General features: G+C 34.1%; 2 protein-coding genes and 1 pseudogene across 2 annotated transcripts; 2 read left to right on the forward strand and 1 right to left on the reverse strand.

The window, feature by feature from the left end:
* The first annotated feature begins 98 nt into the window (after positions 1 to 98).
* On the forward strand, positions 99 to 4,104 carry LOC148212803 (uncharacterized). Its single transcript, XM_088120924.1, has 2 exons — positions 99 to 1,353; positions 3,773 to 4,104. Exons 1-2 carry the CDS (start codon positions 342 to 344, stop codon positions 4,102 to 4,104), a joined length of 1,344 nt encoding a protein of 447 aa, XP_087977050.1. The 5' UTR covers positions 99 to 341.
* A 59-nt stretch (positions 4,105 to 4,163) lies between these two features.
* Positions 4,164 to 4,973, forward strand: LOC148212804 (secreted RxLR effector protein 161 pseudogene; annotated as a pseudogene).
* A 12,476-nt stretch (positions 4,974 to 17,449) lies between these two features.
* Positions 17,450 to 20,940, reverse strand: LOC111021470 (violaxanthin de-epoxidase-like protein). Its single transcript, XM_022298452.2, has 2 exons — positions 20,526 to 20,940; positions 17,450 to 18,916 (listed from the first exon to the last, which is right to left on the reverse strand). Exons 1-2 carry the CDS (start codon positions 20,814 to 20,816, stop codon positions 17,624 to 17,626), a joined length of 1,584 nt encoding a protein of 527 aa, XP_022154144.1. The 5' UTR covers positions 20,817 to 20,940; the 3' UTR covers positions 17,450 to 17,623.
* Between the last annotated feature and the right edge of the window lie 596 nt (positions 20,941 to 21,536).

Below are 21,536 nucleotides of genomic sequence, written 5' to 3' on the forward strand. Positions count from 1 at the left end.
ATAAATAAGGTCAATGTGGTGCTCATTGTTAGTGAGAGTTGGTGAGAAATTAGTGTTGAGAAATTAGTGAGAAATTTGGTGAGAAATCAAGTTTGAAAATTGGTGGGAAATGTCATTTTGAATTTTCTTTATTATTTGAATTGTTTTGTTTATTTTATTTCTCCGATGTTGCCTCGTTTCGTTCCTCAATTTTACAACACGTTATCAACACGAGTCTCTGTCATTTCTCCTGTTGAAGGTAGGTTCCGAAGGTAGGTAATTTAATTTTTATTTTTCAAGTAATATGTTGTTTTCATATGCTAAATCCCTAATTTGAGTATTTTTTTTGTGATAGTGTCACCATGACAAATTTGACCAAATTAGAATTTGCCGCTCTTGATATCAATGGCAATAATTATTTGTCATGGGTACTAGATGCTGAAATCCATCTTGATGCCATGAACCTGGGAGAAACCATCAAAGAAAAAAATACAACCACAAGTCAGGAAAAGGCAAAAGCCATGATTTTCCTTTTTCACCATCTTCACGAGGGGTTGAAAATGGAGTATCTGACAATAAAAGACTCCCTTGCCTTGTGGCAAAATTTGAAAGAAAGATATGATCATCAAAAAACAGTTATTCTTCCTAAAGCTCGTTATGAATGGATGCATTTGAGGCTCCAAGACTTCAAATCAATAAGTGATTATAATTCTTCACTATTCAAAATCAGTTCGAAATTGAAGTTATGTGGAGAAAAAATTACTGATAGTGATATGCTAGAAAAGACATACTCAACCTTTCATGTCTCGAATATACTCTTGCAACAACAATATCGAGAGAAAGGTTTTAAGAAATATTCTGAGCTCATATCATGGCTTCTGGTTGCTGAGCAAAATAATGAGCTATTGATGAAAAATCATGAATCTCGACCAACGGGAGCAATGCCATTCCCAGAGGCGAATGCTGTAAATTTCAATAATCGTGGTCAAGGTCGAGGGCGTGACCGTGGCAGAGGAAGAAATAATTTTTCATTTCGTGGTGGGCGTTATAATCGTCCAAATTTTAAAAGAACCACACAAAATGTTGATCATAAAGGAAAAGCTTCACAAGATCAGAATTCCATAAGTGTTGAAAATAAGTGCTTCCGATGCGGTATGACTGGGCATTGGGCACATATTTGTCGTACATCGAAACACTTAGTGGATCTTTATCAAGCTTCCTTGAAAGAAAAAGGAAATAATGTGGAAGCAAATCTTGCCTACCAGGATGGTAATATCTTTGACGCTGCCAATATTATAAGTTTGGATGTGGCTGACTTTCTTGAATCTCCTAGAGAACAAATTGGCACATTGAGCACAATGGATAAAATAGCAAGTGCTTCTTTTGATTTTGAGAATATTCAAAACTAATGTTTTTTTTATATCTTTTCTGTATGTTTTGTATTTCAACTTTTTTTTTCTTCTTCTTCCTTCTTCTTGTAATTATTTTGTTTAATGAAGAAGCATGGACAGTTTTCATATATTGGATGACTTGAAAATGAGCAATGGTGATCTATGTCTGGCAGACAGTGCAACTACGCACACAATACTGAAAAGTAGACAATATTTTTCTAAATTGACAATGCTGAAAGCAAAAGTCAATACTATATCAGGTTCTGCAAACTTGATTGAAGGTTTTGGAAAAGCAGACATAATTTTGCCTAGAGGAACAAAATTTACTATTGACAATGCATTGTTCTCTAGTCAATCAAAGAGAAATCTACTGAGTTTTAAAGATATACGTTGCAATGGTTATCATATTGAGACTGATAACAAGAATAATATAGAATATCTCTATATTATATCTATTGTCTCACATAACAAACGTATATTTGAAAAGTTGTCTGCTTTATCTTCTGGATTATATTATACTCATATACGAGTAATGGAAACATATGCAACTACGAACTTGAAGTTCATAAATCCAGATATATTTACCATTTGGCATGACCGATTAGGTCATCCTGGGTCCATAATGATGAAAAGAATCATTGAAAATTCACATAGACATCCATTAAAGAACCAAAAGATTCTTCAATCTAATGAATTATCATGTGATGCTTGCTCTCAAGACAAATTGATCATTAGACCATCACCATTTAAAGTAGGGACTGAATCACTTACATTTTTAGAACGAATTCATGGTGATATATGTGGACCTATTAATCCACCAAGCGGTCCTTTCAGATATTTTATGGTGTTAATAGACGCATCAAGTAGATGGTCACATGTATGCTTATTATCAAGTCGAAACCTTGCATTTGCAAGACTACTTGCTCAAATAATAAAGTTACGAGCACAATTTCCTGATTATACAATTAAAAGTATTCGTTTTGATAATGCTAGTGAATTTACATCCTAATCATTTAATAATTACTGTATGGCAATTGGGATAAATGTTGAACATCTTGTAGCTTATGTTCATACACAAAATGGTTTAGCAGAATCATTCATAAAACGATTGCAGTTAATTGCTAGACCATTACTTATGAGAGCTAAGCTTCCTACATCTGTATGAGGACATGCTATTTTACATGCAGCGTCGCTCGTACGCATTAAACCAACATCTTATCATAAATATTCCCCGTTACAATTAGCTTATGGCCAAGAGCCAAATATTTCCCATCTGAGAACTTTTGGATGTGCAGTATATTTTCCAATTGCTCCACCAGTACAACGTACTAAGATGGATCCTCAAAGGAGGCTAGGAATATATGTTGGATTTGATTCCCCATCAATTATTAAATATCTTGAACCCTTGACGGGTGATGTATTTACTGCACGATTTGCTGATTGTCATTTTAATGCGACAAATTTTCCAACATGAGGGGGAGGAATAATAAAGTTGGAAAAAGAAATTACATGGAATGCATCGTTATTGTCTCATTTCGATCCCCGTCAGATCAATGTGAACTTGAAGTTTAGAAAATAATTCATTTGCAAAATATAGCAAATCAATTACCAGATGCATTTATTGATGCCAAGAAAGTGACCAAGTCACATATATCAGCTGCGAATGTTCTATCGAAAATTGATATCCCAATGCAGAAAGTTGTCATTAATGAATCTGCAACACACCATAAGCGTGGTAGACCAATGGGTTCCAAAGATAAAAATTCTCGGAAAAGAAAAATAGTCAATAATCAAAATGACACAATTGAGAATGAGGATATTCCAGAAGAAATCCTAAACATGACAACTCATAAAGATATTGAGGAAAGTCAAGTACCTGAAGATAATAATGAGATTTCAATGAATTACGTTATGGAACCGAACTAATGTAGTTATTGATGACATTTTTGCTTATAATGTTGCTATTGACATTTTATCTGAAAGTGACGATTGTGAACCAAAATCTATGAAAGAATGTCAACAGAGAAAAGATTGGCTTAAATGGAAAGAAGCAATCCAGGCAGAACTTAACTCACTTTCAAAACGTCAAGTTTTTTTTACCAGTATTCCGAACACCAGAGAATGTTAAGCCTGTGGGATACAAATGGGTATTCGTAAGAAAAAGAAATTAAAACAATGAGATCACAAGATATAAAGCAAGATTGGTTGCACAAGGTTTTTCACAAAGACCCGGTATTGATTATGAGGACGGACACATATTCTCCTGTGGTGGATGCAATTACACTGAGATATTTAATTGGCATGACTGTGTTTGAAAGTCTTGACATGCATCTTATGGATGTAGTCACAGCAATATTTATATGGATCTCTTGATAATGATATTTATATGAAAATTCCTTAAGGATTTAAAGTACCCAATTCTAATGCTCGGGAATTGTATTCCATAAAGTTACAGAGATCATTATATGGATTAAAACAATCAGGACGAATGTGGTACAATCGTCTAAGTGGATATTTGTTGAAAGAAGGATATAAGAATAATCCAATATGTCCTTGTGTTTTTATAAAGAAATCACAGTCGGGATTTGCCATTATAACTGTATATGTTGATGATTTGAATCTAATTGAAACTCCTGAAGAACTTTCAAAGGCAATAGAGTATCTTAAGAAAGAATTTGAGATGAAAGATTTCGGGAAAACAAAATTTGTCTTGGCCTACAAATTGAGCATTTAGCATATGAGATACTTGTACATCAGTCAACTTATACAGAGAAAATTTTGAAAAGATTTTATATGGATAAAGCGCACCCATTAAATATTCCAATGGAAGTTCGCTCACTTGATGTGAAAAAAGATATATTTAGACCTCGAGAAGATAATGAAGAACTTCTTGGTCCTGAAGTACCATATCTTAGTACAATTGGTGCACTTATGTATCTGGCTAATAACACAAGACCAGATATAACATTTTCGGTTAATTTATTAGCTAGATATAATGCTTATCCTACCAAAAGACATTGGAATGGGATTAAGCATATATTTCGCTATCTTCGAGGAACGACTGATATGAGTTTGTTTTATTCAAACAAATCAAATTTCGATCTAGTTGGATACACAGATTCTGGATATTTATCTGATCCACACAAAGCTAGATTTCAAACTGGTTATTTGTTCACATGTGGAGGAACTGCTATATCATGGCGATCAGTAAAACAAACCATAACAGCCACCTCCTCAAATCATGCTGAAATTCTTGCAATTCATGAGGCTAGTCCAGAATGTGTATGGTTAAGATCAATGACTCAACACATTCGTGAAACATGTGGTCTATCATCTAGTAAAAATCTTCCAACGATACTTTATGAAGATAACACAGCATGTATAGCTCAAATCAAAGGAGGATATATTAAAGGAGATAGAACAAAACATATTTCACCAAAACTTTTCTATACTCATGATCTTGAAAAGAATGGTACTATCACTGTTCAACAAATTTGTTCGAAAGATAACTTGGCAGATATATTCACAAAGGCATTACCTACAAAACCCTTTGAAACATTGGTGCACGACATTGGAATACGACGACTCAGAGATCTCAAGTGATGTTTACATGAGGGGGAGTTAAATATATTGTATTATTTTGGGTTTATTAGATTATATGAAATATGTACTCTTTTTCCTTCGCTAGGATTTTTTCCCACTGGGTTTTTCCCTAGTAAGGTTTTAACGAGGCATATTTCATATATACAATGGGCATCTAAGGGGGAGTATTATGAATTTTTAAATTAAATAGATGCCCACTAACCCTTGCTTAGTGTCCAATTTTGAGGTGTCTCAAAATCCATGCTCCATATGTCTCTATGTGTCTTTTATTCATAACCTCATATGTTCCATTATCCATGCACCATGTGTTGAAACCCTAATGCCCCATGTGTCTCAATTTTAGACATTATTAGTGTCATATAAATCACACCACATGCTTATCCATGACCTATAAATAAGGTCAATGTAGTGCTCATTGTTAGTGAGAGTTGGTGAGAAATTAAGGAGAAATTTGGTGGGAAATCAAGTTTGAAAATTGGTGGGAAATGCCATTTTGAATTTTGAATTTTCTTTATTATTTGAATTGTTTTGTTTATTTTATTTCCTTGATGTTGCCTCGTTTCGTTCCTCAATTTTACAACAAAGAGAAGTTTTTTATTCATATTTTAGTTCCTATATTTTAACTTTAGTTCATTCTAGTTGTACTTTCAAAATGTTTATTTTTGTCTCTATCATTTTGACACATAACGGAACTCTTTAATATAAAGTCATGGTTATATTTCAAAAAATATATTAAGTATAGTATTGTGTTGCAATTATGATAGGAAGATGAAATTAATAATAAAATTAGAGAATCAAAATTATCATTTTAAAAAAGTATAGGGACAAAAACGAACATTTTGAAAGTACAAATACTAGAATAAAACAAAAATTTTTTAGTACAACAAATGTGGGGATGAGGGATCGAACCTTCGACCTCAAGAGAATGAGGATGTCTTGACTATTAAGCTATGCTCATGTTAGCATACTAAAGTTGAAAGTACGTAAAGCAAAATAGATATTTTAAAAGTATAAAGACCAGATTAAAGTACAGAAACCATATATTTTAACCTAAAATTTAATCCATTCAACAAAGAAGCCACCAACCACCAACTTTTTTACTCTTAATTAGCCTTTTACCAACATATTTCTCTCGTGAACCTAAGCATGACTCAACGAGTTAAAAGCTTTTATGTTCGATCGGAAGGTCGTAAGTTTGAATCCTCCACCCCACGCGTAATTAAAAAAAACTATATTTCTCTCATATTTCTTTAGACATTTTCATGTTCAGACACATGTTGATCTTGTACTTCTGATAAAGCTTTAGATTAGTGTCGCAACGCCATCGCGATGCGGAGCAGCCGACGTCATCCCCTGAAGGGTCTCTTTCGAGATAAGGGTTTGGAGTCGCCACCAATCATCTACGAGGTGTGATTGGTTACCTAAAAAAAAACAAGGTCTGCGAAAACAGATTGTTGGTTCGGGAGTCGACTGAGTGTAGGGAAGGTGTTAGCACCCTACGACACCCGTTCGAAAACAGTACCACATTTTGTCAAAAATTATCCTATTATTTTATTTGGTCCAAGAAAAAAAAATATTTTTGTTTTGATCGAAATGTCCCATGTTATATTGATTCACACCTTGTTATAAGATATGAATTAATATGTATGAGTGACACGAAGGCCATTAGAAAAATTAAGCACCTCGAGTAAATTGGAGGGTTCCAATTCCCGTCATTGAAGTTTTCAAAATAATTATTTAGTACAAAAAAATAATAACAAAAAGATTTTATTTCAAGGCACATTGAGACTTGAGCTCGTAACTTAAGCGTTGACATTTAAATATCTCACCAATGTGCGAACACATTGGAATATAAGCTATGACCCCTTTTAAAATACAAAGTTTGTATTTTTTGAATTTTGTTTAAAAAAAAAAACTCTAAACGAGGGTAATATATATTATAACCCAAGCATCTTACCACTATACCAACACCATAAGATGCAAACATTGTACACTTTTACAAAATCAAAGCTTTTAACTTATTTTTTAAAACTAAAAAAAAAACTTACGAATTTTGTTTAAAAACAACTTTTTATTTATTTCGAAATTAAAGAGATTCTTTAAAAGAAAAAAAATTATTTCAAAATAAAGTAAAATTTACTTTAAACAAAATTTATTTGTTAAAACTGATATTTTGTTAAGATTCTTTTTCAAAAGATAACTATTTATAAAAACTAAAAGATCTTCTTGAAATCCTATTTTTTATTTCCTCCCTTTAAATCTCTGCAGAAGATAATTAAAAAGAAACTCGATGTTAGGAGAAAAAGAAAAAGTCAGACTTGAAGAAGGAAGAGAATTTTTTTTTTTTTTACTTTTACACTTTTTTAAAAAATTATTTAAAAAAGAAAACTTGTCTTTTCAAGCTTTCTTTATTTACCTAAAAAAAATCATTAATTTTAAAATAAATTCTATTTATTTAAAACATTGATTTTGAAAGGTTTATTCTCTTTAAAATTTTAACGGCTATTAAACACAATCTTTTTATTTTAATTATAAAATAAAAAAAAACATAAACGGTAAATTAAATTCAAAATCTACCAATTTAAAAAAGAACAAAAGAAAAATCTACCAATCTTAAATAAAAATTGCCAAAAAAATCTATACTCAAAATATGGAATTTTTAACAAAATACAACCTCTAAATTAGCTCCAAAAACTGCCATTTATAACAAAACACAGATCATAAACCTTCAAAAATCAACAATGAAAAACAACCTTAAATAATAGGAAAAAAGGTTCCAAAAGCAATTGAAATCACAATGAAAGCAGTGATTATAAAAACACAAACACAATTTACTCACATTGCTTACCAACGTAGGAGAAAATGGTGATTTGTAGAGAGAGAATAAGTGAAAAAGAAAGGGAGAAGCATAGAGATGACTGAGAAAAAAAAAAAAAAAACTCTTTTGTTCTACTCTTTTCTGCACTCCTCTGTGCTTACTCTCTATATACCTACTGGTCTCTCTATATCCCTGCGTGTCCTCTTGTGTTTCCCCCAGACTTTCTTAAATACATGCAGATGGCAACGGTAATATGGAGAGGGTAAAAGAGAGTTAGAGAAAAAGAAGGGAGAGTTCGAGAAAAAGAAGGGAATGAAAGGGAGAAGAGGCCACATACGTGGCTTTGATTGGAAAAAATCAATGAGGAAAAAAATTGTTATTAAAAGCAATCATTTAAATTAAAAACCTAATTTATAAAATAAAAGTAAAAAAATCAAATCAAATCAAATTCTTTTTAAAACAAAATTTATTTTTTTGGTTAAATTTAATTTAATTAAAACTTATAATAAAGTAAACTTATGTTATTTTTTTAATAAAAATTAAAAATAAACCGGACCAAATACGGTGTCTACAGCTTGCCCTCCTTTGTGTATCCTTGCAGAACTAAACGGGTAGACAAAGGCAAAAGACAAAGTATTTGGGATGGCGAAAATTTTATTCAGACAAGACAAGATAGAGATGGACCAACTTGACACTAGACGGGATCTCAACATGCAAAAGGACCTGTACTTGACACAGGCTTCGACCTCGATCTAGATCGGGTTCGATTTAACCGAAAGAGAAAATGCAAAGGACCTGGCTTTAACAACAGGCTTCGATCTCGACTTGGATCAGGTTTGATTTAACCGAATGATAAAGCAATGGACCTGGCTATAACACAGGCTTCGACCTCGACTTAGATCGGGTTCAATTTAACCGACTGATAAAATGCAACGGACCTGGCTTTAACAACAGGCTTTGACCTCGACTTGGATCGGGTTCGATTTAACCGGAGATGAAATGTAACTGACATGGCTTTAACAACAGGCTTCGACCTCAACTTGGATCGGGTTCGATTTAACCAAATGATAATGCAATGGACCTGGCTTTAACAACAGGCTTCGACCTCGACTTGGATCGGGTTCGATTTAACCGGATGATAATGCAATGGACCTAGCTATAACACAGGCTTCGACCTTGACTTGGATCGGGTTCGATTTAACCAAATGATAAAATGCAACGAACCTGGCTTTAACAACAGGCTTCGACCTCGACTTGGATCGGGTTTGATTTAACCGGATGATAATGCAATGGACCTGGCTATAACACAGGCTTCGACCTCGACTTTTATCGGGTTCAATTTAACCAAATGATAAAATGCAACGGACCTGGCTTTAACAACAGGCTTCGACCTCGACTTGGATCGGGTTCGATTTAACCGAAAGATATAATGTAACGGACCTGGCTTTAACAACAGGCTTCGACCTCGACTTGAATCGGGTTCGATTTAACCGAATGATATAATGTAACGGACCTGGCTTTAACAATAGGCTTCGACCTCGACTTGGATCGGGTTCGATTTAACCGAATGATAATGCAATGGACCTGGCTATAACACAGGCTTCGACCATGACTTGGATCGGGTTCGATTTAACCGAAAGATAAAATGCGACGGACCTGGCTTTAACACAGGCTTCGACCTCGACTTGGATCGGGTTCGATTTAACCGAAGATAAATGTTTGATCACAAAAATTACCAAGCTTACGAGCTCGGCTTGGATGGAATGATGACCTTGAGGATTAGCTGAATTTTGTTGAGCAGAAGACTTGCAAGAGAAAACACTCCGAAGCCCAAGTGAGGAAGAATCCGAGTTGTATTCAAGGGAAAAACAGTGTTCGCGTACTTTAGATAGAAGCAAATGATTTCTATATATAGGCTCTTTAAGGTAAGCATGAATTACGGCGTGCTGTCGTCGAGTTTGTTGAAATATGTGGCTAAGCAAGACACATCTAGGTCGGTTCAAACAAAGAATGGGAACGAGACCAAAGGAGATCTTCGTTGGCTCGGCCATAACGGGCGTTGGCTCGGTAGACAGTGGAAGTACCGAGGTGGTAAAACTTTTCTCTTCTAATAAGGATATGCCACATAAGTGTAGGGTTTAAAGTTTCTTTTAAACTTGCAGTGCATGAGATATGCACTTGACGCATGACAATAAGACTAACACCACGTGTTCATGCTAAATCGAACTTCCAATGGCAATATGGAGTACTTATCGTAGCGAAATTCTGACTTCCGAGTGAGAGGTTAGACAATCCAATTCATCCTAACAAACCAATACTACACTACGTAGGTACCTGTGCAGGTGAGGCGCTGGTCGGTCCTAGAAACACCCGTAGCGACGTGAGGAGTCAATGACTAGAATGCCTAAAGATCATAAAGTATGGAATAGTAATGGATGCGGTGGAAAACTGTACTTATATTAAATTGCATCCCCTTGTATAAAGAGCTCCTCCCAGAAGTAGCTAATGAAGATTGGGTACCTTGTCGCTGACAATTGAGTGTGGCCTATCAACTAGCTCTAACTCTCCCTGGGAAGCTGTTGCGCGACCTCTAATGCGACTATCTTATGATGGATGAGTGCATCTACAACTGTGTATTGCCCCAATGTCATGAATAATGCTCCATTTTATTTTGTATTTATTTTTATCACTTGAAAAGGTGTGACAGCATATGATCTGTTTTTTTTTTAGCTTAACCAATGAATTTGATCTTCAATGCATGATGTCATCATGTATATGCTTATTGAAAGCTAGAATGCAACATGTATGCATGATACTAATTTTTGTTTTGAGAATGAAAGGTGATTATGAATGCACAATGCATGATACTTAAAATTTCATAATCTAACCATGATATGAAAACTTTTTTTTTTTTTGAAGAATATGTATGCAAGTGATGTGAATGCATGATTTGTGAAAATATGGTTGAGAGAACAAGAAGTTTTTTCATATTTTGCAAAGATATTACTTTTTTGTATACTCTCATCTTTCTTATTAGCAATGATTTAGCAAAGAATCAAATGAGAAAAGGTAATGTCAACATGGAGGAAACCTGCCAACTCTTTTTCATTTTTCTTTTTTCTTTTTCTTTTGTTCCTTTTTTTTTATGAATGCCTTAACCTGATAAAAGATATACACATAAAGGTAATTTCTCAACCATATCAGATTTGGTAGGGATGATCTTGTAGAGGTATCTTATGTGCCAATTTAGAGAACAATCAAAGGTAACTCATAGCATTGTACATCTTGTTTGATTAAATTGCTTCGTAAACTCAGCCATGTAGTTGACAAGAATGTTGGATATAAGAAAATAGATTTGGCTTTATGAACAAACGAGGATGGAAATCATGATTTTCCATCAAGCTTAATGATGAGAAAAGTGAGCGAGCTTCATTTTTAAAGAATAGGAAACCAAGAGTTCATGGATATTTTGTCAAATCTCTTGAACGAAAAGAGATTGGAATACATTTTTAAAAGCTTTGGTGAGAGATTATGATAGAAGAGTAAAAGTGATCCAATTTCTTTAGACAAATAGCCTTGAGAATTGTTGCGTAACTCCCCACGAGTTCATCTCATGTACCACACTTCTTCTTTGAGCTTAGCTAGGGACACTTGATGAAAATCTTCTTTTTCGCCTTTAGCTTTAAAATAGTTTTTTACGGCCATGTTGTTGCAATCCACTTTTGAATGTAAATGACTTCTCTTTCCTTCCTTCAACTTCAAAGGGTAGTTTTTCATGGAAATGTTGTCAGACAACCCACTCTATGAAGTGAATGACCTTCAAAAATCGAAAGATTTCCTGCGAGAGAAATGAGATCTTCTCAGGATGGCCTTCGTCTCATGACCCTGCCCCAGCTTGCAAATGATAGTTTTGCCCCAGTGTAGCAGATGACGGCTTTTGCCTCAATATAGTAATGATCAAATTTGCCCTAGTGTGAAGATTTGCAAATAAGACCTTGAAGCCTTTGAAATTATTGTTGTAGATTTCTGTTGATTGCCCCAGTCATTGAACTAAAATAGGGTGCAATCACATATAAAAATGCGTAGTCGCATCTACTGCTGTTCCAAATTATGTCTTTGCTACTGCTCCAGTAAAAATTTCTCTCAGACGGAACTCATGGAGACTGAGATCTTGAGACTATTTGTCAGGTCGGTAACTTCCCAATTCTCAAAATCACTATCCTCGGTCTTGGAATCACTTTTACTCAAAAGAAGAAAGTAGACGAAGGATTAAGATAGGAGAACAATAGAAAGGGAAAGAAGGAAGTCAGAGTAGGGAAATTTTGAGCAGCTACAAGTACAAATTCATGAAGCGGTCAATCATAAGAGCCCAATGTTATTTTATTACTTTCAAAGTTCTCAGGGCAACACTAGGTGGATAATTTGGACATTTGCCACGCAATTAGATGTGGCAGGCTTAGTAAAAAGCTTTTATGGTGGATTGGCAAATATGAATAAAATTGTATGTGACGAACTGAACAAATGATCTTTTGCAATAAATGGTCAACTCTCAATGTTGATCTTATTTATCATATATCGGTAGGCTAGGCTCAAGGTAGATTAGGCTTAAAACAGACTAAGCTCAAGGTTTTATAGGGGGTGCGTAATTTTGGACTCTCACCTCAAAAAGACATTTTTGCCCCAACATGGATATTTAGTGGTTTACTGGTCCGCACATGGTAAGAAATAAGAATGCTAACATAAAGCTGCTTTGAGTTAAGATTTAGCCCGAGAACAAAGCTTGGTAAAATGGTTGAGTTTTGAAAAAAGATTATATCTTGTTGAGAACTTTGAAGGCATTCGTTTTTTCATTTTTTTCATTTTTTTCACTTTTATTTTTCTTTTTCATTTTTTCTTTTTTTTTTTGTTTCCTCCAAGTGACTTACTATGGTCCGTTTATGATTCTAGCTAAGGTCTCCACTAACAAGAATTATAAGAGTAGACCATATAAAAATTATCGTTGAAAAATTCCAAAACATATAATTTCATTTTTATCGAGAGCATTTTCAAAGAAAACATTTTTTGTTTTTTGTTTTTTTGTTCTTTTATTTTTCAACCAATGATATGATATGAGTGATGCATGAATGAATGTATGACGACTTAGATTTTTTTTTTAAAAAATAAAATAAAAAATAATAGTTCAATTTCCACACACTCACATTCTTTTTTACAAGTACTCAGCTAAATCATGAGTGACTAAAGCTTCATTATTGTTTTAACACTAGCAAGCAATCTCAAAGATGACTTCAAAGAAGAAATAAACTTTATTGATAATGGAAAGCAATAGGTCAACATTGATTTTGATAATCTTGTACACTCATGATTCTAGTGCTTCAGGTGTTGACCATCTTCCTTTGAAAACTTTAGTCATCCTGCCTTCATTAGAACTTGCACTTTATGCTTTAGTGAAGTACAGTTCTCAGTTGAATGACCTACAGCTCCTGCATGGTAATCACAGTGGACTTGCGGGTCGTACCACTTTGAATAAGGTGGCTGCAATGGTTCTACAGGTACCGGAGCTAGTAGATGACTTTGAAATAATTCTGATAACATCTCGGTATAGGATATTGGGATTGGATGAAAACTCTCTTGCTTTAGTTGCCTCCTACTCTTATGATTGTTAGGTAATGCTGACAATCTTAGATGTGGGTCATTCTGCAGAGCCGATGAGTTTATGGGTACTGTAGACGGATTGTATACCGCAGATCCTTGTTGGTACCTCCACTTGCGCTTCGAGATTACTGCCTGGACTTTATTTTTCCTTTTAATGAAGCTTTTATTTTGTGGCTCTTTATCAATTAAAGACACTGTCAGTTGTTCGTTTGCCTCTCTCCATCTCCGTGCACTTTCTTTCCCTGCAGTTTCTTCAGCATTTTATTGGTAGCATTTTCTTTTTCTTTACCTTTTAACTTCTCTGAGTATTTGGCCTTTGATGTTTGTCCATCTTGGAATGTGAATTCAACCTGACAGATTGTAGGAGCTTGTTGGCATTTCTTGAAAAGCTGATCTTCATGTGACAAATTATACTAAGGGAAGCGCTCTGTTGGTTGACAAAGAGGTGAGTTCACCTCAGGTGATGAATTATTATGAGGTTCGACTAAATTGTTAGGTTGAGAAATGCCCCCAACAATATTTTTTAAGATATTGAAAATTTCTGTGATTTGTCCCTGAATCTTATCAATGTCTTGTCTCATCTTCTTTAGCTCTACATCATGCACCTCCATGACCTGTTCTTGAATCTTGCATCTTATTTTCTTTAGCTCAGTATTCAATTCTTCCATGACCCGTTCGTGGATTTCGTCTCTAATTTTCTTTAGCTCAGCATTAAGTTCTTCCATGTTATGCTGCCTTATGTACCTTGTATATAAAGAATAGGAAATATGTGGTTGTTGAGCTATTTTTCTAATGGAGAATGCACATATTTGATTTTTTTTAAAGATAGAAATTGATATGCATGAGACGATTTTATGCAAATGTTGGATATAAATTAGGGGAAAATTTTGAAATGATTATGAAGATGTGAAATGATGCATGCATAAGATGATATAGATTTTTTTTAGTGATGCATGAGAACGATGGGCATGTAAAATGATAAATGCGAGATATATTCTTTTAATTTTTTGACACATGAGACATGATGCATGCGAAAGACATAGAGTTTTTTTTTATTTAATTTTCCTTACGGGAAGGAAAAAACTTATTTAAATATGCTACAAATTGCTCCAAGAATATGATAAATACTTAATGCAATCATTAATACATTCTAAATGCATGCAAATGTAATGGTAGACTCTAATTTACCCTAAGAGAGAGAGACATGAATATGTACATTAAACTCTAGGGTTATAAAGCTGAACTCCTAAGTTTTCGATAGAAGTGAATAAATTCGAAAGTTTTTGGTGGGCCAAGATAGAGACGTTTAAAATCCCTTTCAATGGCAAAACTCTTACCCAAAACTTAAACAAATAACTAGGGGGAAGTAGGGTAAATGATTTTTTATTATTTTCTTTTATTTTTTAAAAAAGTGGTTCATTTAAAACCTTATGGTTAAAACTCCAAATCAACCCTAACAATATGCCATGAACGACATAACAACCCACATAAAATGCAATATGAATATGGTGTGAAGTTATGTACTAATTCATCCTATAGGATAATGGCCCTCAAATCTTCCATATGCTTTGGCAATATGGTCGACTTGAGTGGAGAATTTCATGTGCCTGCACGGGAATCGAAATTCCACGAAGGTCACACTACTCAGTCTCTGATCTAATCCTAAGGGTAAAGCCCGGGTATGAGGCTTGTGAATGTGTGTGAAATGCATAATGATGCAAAAATAAAAGCCAATAATTAAAAGACAATATATGCAATAAAAAAATGGACCAAAATATTTTATAACGGGTAATAAATGACAAAATAATGGCTTGACTCTCAAGGTCCCCAGCGGAGTCGCCAAGCTGTTGCAACGTCATCGCGACGCGGAGCGGCCGACGTCATCCCCTGAAGGGTCTCTTTCGAGATAAGGGTTTGGAGTCGCCACCAATCATCTACGAGGTGTGATTGGTCACCTAAAAAAACAAGGTCTGCGAAAACAGATTGTTGGTTCGGGAGTCGACTGAGTGTAGGGAAGGTGTTAGCACCCTACGACACCCGTTCAAAATAATAACAAAAAAATTTTATTTTAAGGCACATTGAGACTTGAACTCGTGACTTAAGCGTTGACATTCAAACATCTTACCAATGTGCGAACACATTGGAATATAAGCTATGACCCCTTTTAAAATACAAAGTTTGTATTTTTTGAATTTTGTTTAAAAAAAAAAACTCTAAACGAAATCTTTATTTAAAATAATTATTTAGTAGAGACAATGATTAAAAAAAATAAGAAAATAAATAAAATAATTTTCATTTAAGTTATGCAAAGACTCGAACTTGGGGTCATATATATTATGACCCAAGAATGTTACCACTATACCAACACCAAAAGATACAGACATTGTACACTTTTACAAAATCAAAGCTTTTAACGTATTTTGTAAAACTAAAAAAAAACTTACAAATTTTGTTTAAAAACAACTTTTTATTTATTTCGAAATTAAAGAGATTCTTTAAAAGAAAAAAAATTATTTCAAAATAAAGTCAAATTTACTTTAAACAAAATTTATTTGTTAAAACTGATATTTTGTTAAGATTCTTTTTCAAAAGATAACTATTTATAAAAACTAAAAGATCTTCTTGAAATCCTATTTTTTATTTCCTCCCTTTAAATCTGTGCAGAAGATAATTAAAAAGAAACTCGATGTCAGGAGAAAAAGAAAAAGTCAGACTTGAAGAAGGAAGAGAATTTTTTTTTTACTTTTACACTTTTTTAAAAAATTATTTAAAAAAGAAAACTTGTCTTTTCAAGCTTTCTTTATTTACCTAAAAAAATCATTAATTTTAAAATAAATTCTATTTATTTAAAACTTTGATTTTGAAAGGCTTATTCTCTTTAAAATTTTAACTGCTATTAAACACAATCTTTTTATTTTAATTATAAAATAAAAAAAAACATAAACGGTAAATTAAATTCAAAATCTACCAATTTAAAAAAGAACAAAAGAAAAATCTACCAATCTTAAATAAAAACTGCCAAAAAAATTTATACTCAAAATATGGAATTTTTAACAAAATACAACCTCTAAATTAGCTCAAAAAACTGCCATTTATAACAAAACACAGATCATAAACCTTCAAAAATCAACAATGAAAAACAACCTTAAATAATGGGAAAAAAGGTTCCAAAAGCAATTGAAATCACAATGAAAGCAGTGATTATAAAAACACAAACACAATTTACTCACCTTGCTTACCAACGTAGGAGAAAATGGTGATTTGTAGAGAGAGAATAAGTGAAAAAGAAAGGGAGAAGCATAGAGATGACTGAGGAAAAAAAAAAAGAAAACTCTTTTGTTCTGCTCTTTTCTGCACTCCTCTATGCTTACTGTCTATATCCCTACTGGTCCCTCTATATCCCTGCGTGTCCTCTTGTGTTTCCCCCAGACTTTCTTAAATACAGATGGCAACGGTAATATGGAGAGGGTAAAAGAGAGTTAGAGAAAAAGAAGGGAGAGTTGGAGAAAAAGAAGGGAATGAAAGGGAGAAGAGGCCACATACGTGGCTTTGATTGGAAAAAATCAAAGAGGAAAAAAAAACTGTTATTAAAAGCAATCATTTAAATTAAAAACCTAATTTATAAAATAAAAGTAAAAAAAATCAAATCAAATCAAATTCTTTTTAAAACAAAATTTATTTTTTTTGGTTAAATTTAATTTAATTAAAACTTTACATTAAAACTTATAATAAAGTAAACTTATGTTATTTTTTTAATAAAAATTAAAAATAAACCGAACCAAATACGGTGTCTACAATTAGCACCAGATTTAGTATACACCCTAAACGCCAAACATTTGTTGTATTATGAATTTTTAAAATTTTTTTTTTTTGTATTATGAATTTTGACACGTTTAAAGGAAATTTAACAATTCTCCTTTTGAAAGGGAGATTTCTCATACGAATTTAACCATTGATGAAAATTCATCCGGAAAAACTAATATTAATTTAAAATTTCTAAGGAAAGTTATAAAGAGGATTTACCATGCTAAAATTTATTAAATTTTCCATACTCCAAAAAGGGTAAAGAAGTTCATAGAATTTTCCTCCATCACTATACATCTTTAAATCACATATTCACAATAATTTCTTCAGCAGATTTTGCTGCCAAATAGCAAAGCCTTCACAAAATCTGTGTTTTTTATTCAACTTCAATTATGGAATGCAAACTTGAACCATCTGGAATTCCAAGAGGAGGATCTCTACATGAGCAGTTATCAACTGTGAAAAGTTCCCACTCTTTAATTCCACATTTCTCCAAAGCAGCAACAACTCTCTCTTTTTCATGATCCTTATCAGGGTATGCACCATCTGGACTAACAAGAACCGCGCCCGTATACGACTGTCCTGCAGCTCGAGCAGCGCCGTGGTAGTGAAACAAGCCCCAAGAAAGATCATCGGATACGTCGACAATGCTCCAGAACTCCTTCGAAACAACACCGTTATCCAAGACACTGAAGAAGAATGTACCTGGAGTTCTGCCCCTCTTTACCCGATACCTTCGCCGTCTCCACACCATCGTTCCTTCCAACGTTTTTACCATGAAGACGGGCTCGTACCAAAACGATCCTCTCGCTTTGCCCCGGTAAAAGAGTTGGTATTGGCATGGAAATTGATCATAAGCAGGGTTTTGGCCAGCCACGACGCGCCAACTCCAGTTCAAACTCCGTAACCAACCAACGAAAAGATCCTCTGCAGTCTCGTGGCAGAGGTTGTTCCCTCGAAACCTCGCCATCGGAGGCACGCAAGGCTTCTCGGGAACTTTTGCATCCAAATCAAGACAATTGTTCTTTTGCAGCACACATAAAGAAAATGCTTCAAGATTTGGGCTTTCATATGAAGCAATGCACCTGTAGTTGCATACCTGATCCACAGGGCTGCACTGATTCAAGCATTGAAGAGCTTTCCTACAATTAGGATCCATGAGGCAATTCAATATTTGCCTTCCACAATTCTTCACCATACAGTTCAGAGTAGAAAAGCCTTTTGATCTTAGATTCTTCAATATAGGAACAGGCTTTATATATGCATTGATTATAACCAACAAACAGAACCTTATATCGTCGGAATTACGACGATCCCACGCCTCAAATACGGTCTGCACTACTTCCTCAGATTTCTTTCTTTTCTCCAACTGAGAATTTCCAAAAATGTTCCCCAGGACATTGCCTCTGGTTTCACTGGAAGCATAAGCTAATCCCCCTAATTTGTTAACCAACTCTGTTGAAGATTCAAAGCAAATTATGTTTTGGATGTTCCCACAGTTTGCTCGTATCCATACGACTGAATCTTGACTCATGACAGCAACAACGACCAAGATATCTGCATTGCATACCATTTGAATGGTTGAAGTATCTTTAGGAGTTGCATTACAGAAACTATCGGTAAAGACGTGCATTTCGTAGCCTTCGTCGACCCATTTTAGTCGTTTTGCCTGTTTTATATAAAGAGCATCATAAAAACAGGTTAAAGCCATTATGATAAGGCAACTTCTGGTTTATCTATTCTAAAATGTCTTCTTCTAATAATAATTTATGGTGCACTTCAGCTCATACAGCATTTATGAAGACAGGCACTGCAAAAAACACAATATGGATTCAGAGGAAGAACATCTCCACTTCCTGTTCTAGTGCCTTAGTGAAGAAACTTTCCTCTCATTCATTGTTTTGAAAATAAAAAGATAACAGCGAAGTAGTTTATCATATACATATATATACTTATGCTTAATCATCTTCATTTTCAACAACTCTCTTCCTAACCCCTTTTCTACTTGTATAATTTTTCTCTGTGGAAAGATGCTTTCATTGATTCTCTCTGTCTTTCTCATAACTTCCATTTTCGGAGATCCCATTCCGATTCCCAGTCTTGGGAGATTGGACTTACATTCGTAATTCGCTCCTATTGAGTGTCCGTATTTGGATCCCGAATTCCTGGAGGACTTTCTCTTGCAAATATTTTTTCTCCTCTTTGATTGCACAATCCTTTTGCCCTCCTTTCATTCCTTTTTTCTCTTTCTCATTGGTTGACAGCCTCGTGGAGCATCAATAATACTACAAATTTTGTTCCTGTTAGGCCCTCACTGGTGCATTTTGTGTAAGCAAGCATCAAAAGATCTCGATCATATCTTATGGACATGTCAGTCTACTTTGCATATTTGAACCAGATTTCTCCAAATTTTTGGTGTTAGCTTGGCTCCTAAATCACTAAGAGGAGGTGCCTCTTCACACTCCCTTCCAAAAAGGGACGTTTCTTTTGCTCTCATTTAGTATATATGGCTCCATAGGGATAGAAAAATCTTTAAGGATATTGACAGTTTTTTTCTGGGAGAAATTGTGATCCTCATTCACTTTACATGCCTTTCAGGGGTATTTTAACCAGTGGACTGGGATTCGTACCTCTGATCTTTCGCCCCTACGAGTCATTTAGATCAAGAAAAATCAGCCAAGCACAACCCCGACTAATAATCGAAAGGGCAGATTCTGCGAAAAGTTAAGGATTCTAATTTTTCGAAATCGAATGGATCCGGTCACGAGGAAGGTAACCAAAAAGGGATATGAGATGAGTTATTCTTTCTTTTATCACTTGGAGCTGAGGAGCCGTTCGCAATGAAAGCCTCATGCATTTAAAAAGAGAAAGAAGTGAGGAATCCTCTTTTCGACTCTAACTCTAAACTCTCTCGCTCAAGTTGCTGCTTCAACTTCAGATATTCGAATTTTCAATATTCCTTTTTCTTTCCCACCAAACGGATGACATATTCGAATAAAAAATCTATCCTCCAAAATATATGTCTAAACCGGTCGAGTTATGTCTAGATAGGCTCTAATTGCAATGGACAATATAATCAATAAATAAATTAATTTTGTTGATGCGCAGGTAGATTTTTGCTTCTAACCAAGCCGAGTTTCATATGTCAAGTAGGATTTCATATGTCAAGTAGGATTCGGGCTACGTTATCCAAATAGGTACATAAAATATTAATTTAACTATACAGTTAAATACATGAATTAGTACGAAATTAAGAAAGGTCTAATTTGGGCACTCACTGTATGAAGCATAACTTCTTCCCAAGGGGTGCATTTCAGGGGGCTAACACTTCCTTCGCCAACAATGGCCGCGATTCTCACCGGAGATTCCGACTGCGCCGCCGCCGGCGAAAGGGCAGGCCGACGACAGACAGCTCGCCGGCTGCTGGGCAGCGAGAGAGTACGGAAATGGGCTGGTTTCACGTTTCGAGGACGGGAAAGAAATGGAAGATCGGGAAGGGAGGTGCGAAAATGGCGGTTGAGAGGCGGCCCAATGGCTGAATTCTGAAGCAACGGAGCTTCCACAGACATGGCGTTGAAGATTTGTTTGGTGAATTTCTGAGTTGCTTCAATCAACCCATCACCTATTTCGTGGATTGGGTTTCTTTTTCCAAGTTAGAAATGACCATCGACACATCCATGGATTTATGGATTCTATATCAACCAAACCAACAGGTAAATAGACATTTCCATGATGTTACAGAATAATTGATAAAATATAAAAAATTCCAACAAAATTTCAATATTACTTTTAATTATTTTGAACTTATCTAAACGATTATTTGTTAATTTAAATATTTTTTTAATTTTTAATTTTTATAATTTTTATAAAAATATCCATCAACATCGATATTTTACTGATATTTCTATCGATATTTGGATGAAATTAATACCTCGACATTTCCATCAATATCGACATTTAAAACCTTGGTTAGAAGTATTATTTTTATTTTCTTTGAGGAAAGAAAAAATCAATACTAAATATTTGTTTTCGACCTTGTTTGGCCGTTCATCGGTACTTCCATATTTTGAATTCAAAACTTTAAAATGGAAAATTATATTAAAAGGATAAAAAATTTATATACTAAAATTTTTTTGTTAAAATTAAAAAAATGTAAAATATAGTATATTATAAATTATATAATATTGTAAAATAATACTTCTACAAAATTTATAATATATAGGTTAATTAATAAATTAATACTATTTTATATTAAACTAAATATTTAATTGGTAACTATTCATTTTTAA

The sequence above is a fragment of the Momordica charantia genome (assembly GCF_013281855.1).
Source record: "Momordica charantia cultivar OHB3-1 chromosome 2 unlocalized genomic scaffold, Mcharantia_2.0 BLBB01000002.1, whole genome shotgun sequence".
NCBI classification, from domain to species: Eukaryota; Viridiplantae; Streptophyta; class Magnoliopsida; order Cucurbitales; family Cucurbitaceae; genus Momordica; species Momordica charantia.